Source organism: Crocuta crocuta, unplaced genomic scaffold (assembly GCF_008692635.1).
Source record: "Crocuta crocuta isolate KB4526 unplaced genomic scaffold, BGI_CrCroc_1.0 scaffold978, whole genome shotgun sequence".
NCBI lineage: Eukaryota > Metazoa > Chordata > Mammalia > Carnivora > Hyaenidae > Crocuta > Crocuta crocuta.
Window position 1 is genome coordinate 851730 of NW_027530876.1, and position 3705 is coordinate 855434.

At 55.1% G+C, this 3705-nt stretch overlaps 1 protein-coding gene across 1 annotated transcript in view; it reads right to left on the reverse strand.

Moving 5' to 3' along the window:
• EMD (emerin) overlaps window positions 1-3705 on the reverse strand; it is a 5950-nt gene that overhangs the window by 1766 nt on the left and 479 nt on the right. Inside the window, exon 2 of the mRNA XM_077769617.1 lies at window positions 4-281. Coding sequence (XP_077625743.1) covers window positions 4-281 — 278 coding nt within the window. The remainder of the gene's footprint in view (window positions 1-3; window positions 282-3705) is intronic.

The window sequence follows — 3705 nt, forward strand, 5'->3', positions numbered from 1 at the left end:
CCCTCCCGCCTCCGGCCTCCCTGGCGCCCAAGCCCCGTCCCCACGCGAGGCCAGCTGGAGCTCTGGGGCGGGGGCCTCACCCGAGAACCGATAGGAGAAAGACGATGAGGACGAGCTCGGGGGCAAGAGTCTCCGCCTCTGGGTCTCGTACTCGAAGATCTTCTTTTCGTAGAGCTTGCGGGTGGAACCTGGTGAGATATGGGACGCGGGGCGGTCAGGGTCGCGGGCCGGGAGCCCGGGGGCGGCGCAGGGAGAGGAGCCGGTGGNGAGGGCTGCAAGGGCTGCGGAAGAGCGTGGACTGCCATTAGGAACTGGTGAGGGCCTTGGTCAATAAAGAGCTGTCCCTGGGGAGATTGGGAAGGAGGTAATAATCAGATTGTGAATGAAGCCAACTCATGGAATGTGGGTCCAACTGATGTGCCCCTCCCTAGGCAGCCCGGAACTGACAGCGTAGGGACAGGAGGTGTTGTGTCTGATGTCAGATTACAGCTGGTGACAAGGAAAAGTGGGAAGGGCTCTGATCAAACCCAGGCTGCTAGGTCCAGCTGGTGAGGGTCACAGACCAGTTCTCTATGAGTCGTGGGGTGGAGAAGAGGTAGCCACACACGGAGTGGTGAGGAGATGTGGTCCTGATGTGACCACGCACAAGGACTCTGAAGAGTTGCTGCGGGCTGGCTTTTAGAGTACAGGCAAAGCCTGCTCTGTCTCCCAAAATAGGAGGAGGAGGTGTGTGGGTCCCCAGACAAGTGCATGGCAGTGGCAAGGGGAGAGCCTGGGCCGGGCAGGGGCTCGCTGCTCATCTTTCAGAGCGAGGAAAGACATGGCATTTGAGCTCGAGGCGCTCAGAAGCGGCCTTATGGAATTTTGAGTTTTGGCGAGGTCAGATTCCCGAGCACCTCTCCAAGCCTTCTTCTGCAGTGCTGGCCTCTGTCCCAGAGGCTCGGTCCTCCTCCACGCCACCCCTCCCCATAGTGATCCAAGCTGTTTCCTTATGAGGTCAAGGAATTCTAGGTTTGCCTTCTCCCCAAGGAACACCCCTTCCCCCGGCACCTGCCTCGGCACTCTGCCTTTTATGTCCCACCCATTGCCCCACCATGGGGGTCCCATGACGGATGGCACCAGGAGGCTGAACTGTAACCGTCCCCTGCACCCACCCTGTGGGCACCTGTAGCCCTGGTCTGGCCCCACCACAGTGCAGGTCTATTCCAGACCACCAGAAACCAGCCAAGCCCTTGACCTTCGGAGCTGAGAAGCCCTCTGTACCACCCCCATCACACAGAGGAGGAATTAGGGGCCTCGAGAGGGAGGTGACTTGCCCAAGGACTTCTAGTGCAGCAATTCCATCATGGACGTTCCCAGGGCTAGTATTTAGTTCTCCGGGCAGTGACCTGGACAGCCTGAGGGTTCTGAGTCATCACAGGGGCTGTTGGGGGAAATCTTGGGCCTCCAGTGGAGTCTTTCTGGGAAGGGTGTGCAGAGGTAAAGAAGAGGAATTTCTCTGGAACCGCAGCCAGGGTGAGCAGGGTTAGGAAGCCACTGATTCCAGGTCAAGAATGAGACCATTTCTGTTTTTAGGATGGGAATGGCTTCTAAGCAGTGTATTGTATAACTTGCAGTCCCAGCAGGATTGAAAGTTACAAGGAAAAATATCAACACAAGTACATTCCTCAGGTTCCATGTCCAAGGAGACAGTTGTTCACTGAGCTGTTTAGCATTTCAAGATCAGAGGGGCACCTGGGTGGCTCAGTCGGTTAAGCGTCCGACTTCGGCTCAGGTAATGATCTCATGGTTCGTGGGTTCGAGCACTGCGTCAGGCTCTGTGCTGACAGCTCAGAGCCTGGAGCCTGCTTTGGATTCTGTGTCTCCCTCTCTCTCTGCCCCTCCCCTGCTCATTCTCTCTCTCTCTCTCTCTCTCTCTCTCTCTCTGTCTCAGAAATAAATAAAACATTAAAGATTTTTTTAAAAAAAGATCAGAATCTTCTTGATACTTTAGTTTGATACAAAACTAAACTTTTGAAGGATGTTAAAGATACTTTGGGCTTTACGTAGTGGTATTCAAATACTTTGAAACATTGCTCAGGTAGTAACAAAAGACATAAGGTCAGGACTCCTGTCAAAATAAGTATGTGGAAGATGGTCAAAATAGATATAAAAACTTCAGCAGAGAACAGCGGGTGGCGTACAAACTTTCACCTCCCCTAAGCCTGCAGGAAGCGGAGACCAAGAGCTGCCTGTCTTTCTGGGTCTTTCTGGGTCGTGTATGGAGGAGGAGGGAGGTGGTAGCGTAACAGGAGGATTCACATGGAGGTGGGGATCCCAGGATCCAGCCGCGTGGCCATAGCCTCCTTTGTGAACCCCACCATCCATTGTGTGTGGTAGCGTGCGTTTCCATCCTTGAAGGACAGTCTTGGCCATAAGCCCCGGCGCAGCGATCTCACAGGCCTGAATTCATGCCGGTCATCCATGCTCGTGTATCACGTGACAAAAACACACAGCTCTCCCCAGCAGTGGGGGGGGGGGGGGGGGGGGNCAGGAGACCCTGGGACTGCTGGGAGATCCCACTGTGGGTCAAGGTGGAAGGTCATTGCCAGTGGAGCCAGCAAAGGTGGCAACGAAAGCAGGCAGGCCTGGAGCCCAACGAGCGCCTTGCTGTTAGTGTTAAGCTGTCGATCCATAGCCAAATTCATTTCCTGAGTATGACCAACTTCTTTCTCCGTCCTTTCTTTTCTTCTTTTCTTTCTCTCTCTTTTTAAATGTATATGTATTTATTTTGAGAGAGGGGGAGAGAGAGAGTCCCCAGCAGGCTCCATGCTGTCGGCACGGAGCCCGATGTGGGGCTGGAACTCATGAACAGTGAGATCATGACCTGAGCTGAAACTAAGAGCCAGATGCCTAAAGGACTGAGCCACCCAGGCGCCCCTCTCTTTCTCTTTTAATGACGTAGAATAGAATACAAAATATCAGAGTGCTTTTCAGGTAGTAAGGAGAAGCCTCATTTCGTGAAACGTTTCTTTCAGTTACTTGGGTCAATCTGTGTGCGTGTGCCTGCCCTCTCGCACGGGCAAGCACGTAATACTGGCTCAGGATGTAAAATATAGTTCTTATTGGGTTTTGTGGGCAAAATGTTAAAAACGACACTGCTTTATGTGGCCCTGCCCAAGGAAGTGACATTTGAGCAGAATCTGAAGCTACCATGCAAGAGGCATGTAGAAGAGGAAGAGGAGCCTGGTAGCGCCAGGGCAGATCTGTGCCCACCCAGTTCCCCAATACTTGACTCTTGGGCTGCACCGCACTGGGCACTCACAGACTTCGGGACCGCCTCTAACCCTGTTCCTGAGAATCAGTATCTTTCTGCTGCTGGCTCCCAGGACAGGCCCGGCACCTAGCGGGGGCCAAGTCGGTGGCCGCGGGATGCTTGTTCGCACGGGGCTCGGCCTCTGCCCCACTGTGGCCTTGCCAGTTGTAGTTCAGTGAACACCTGCAGCTGACTGTTGTTCGCCCCCCCGCCCCGGGAGGGGCAGAATCCAACTTGTCCGGCTAGCCCAGGCTTGGGGCAAATGCAGGGGGCCGTGACTGTGGGCGGTGGCTCCCTGGAGGGAGGGGCCTTTCCCGCTGAGCTGAGATGTGGGGCCCGTAGACCCCGCGGGATCTTGAGGCAGGCACCCCCACCCCCAGGCGGACCTCGCCGGGCGGTGAGCTCATCGG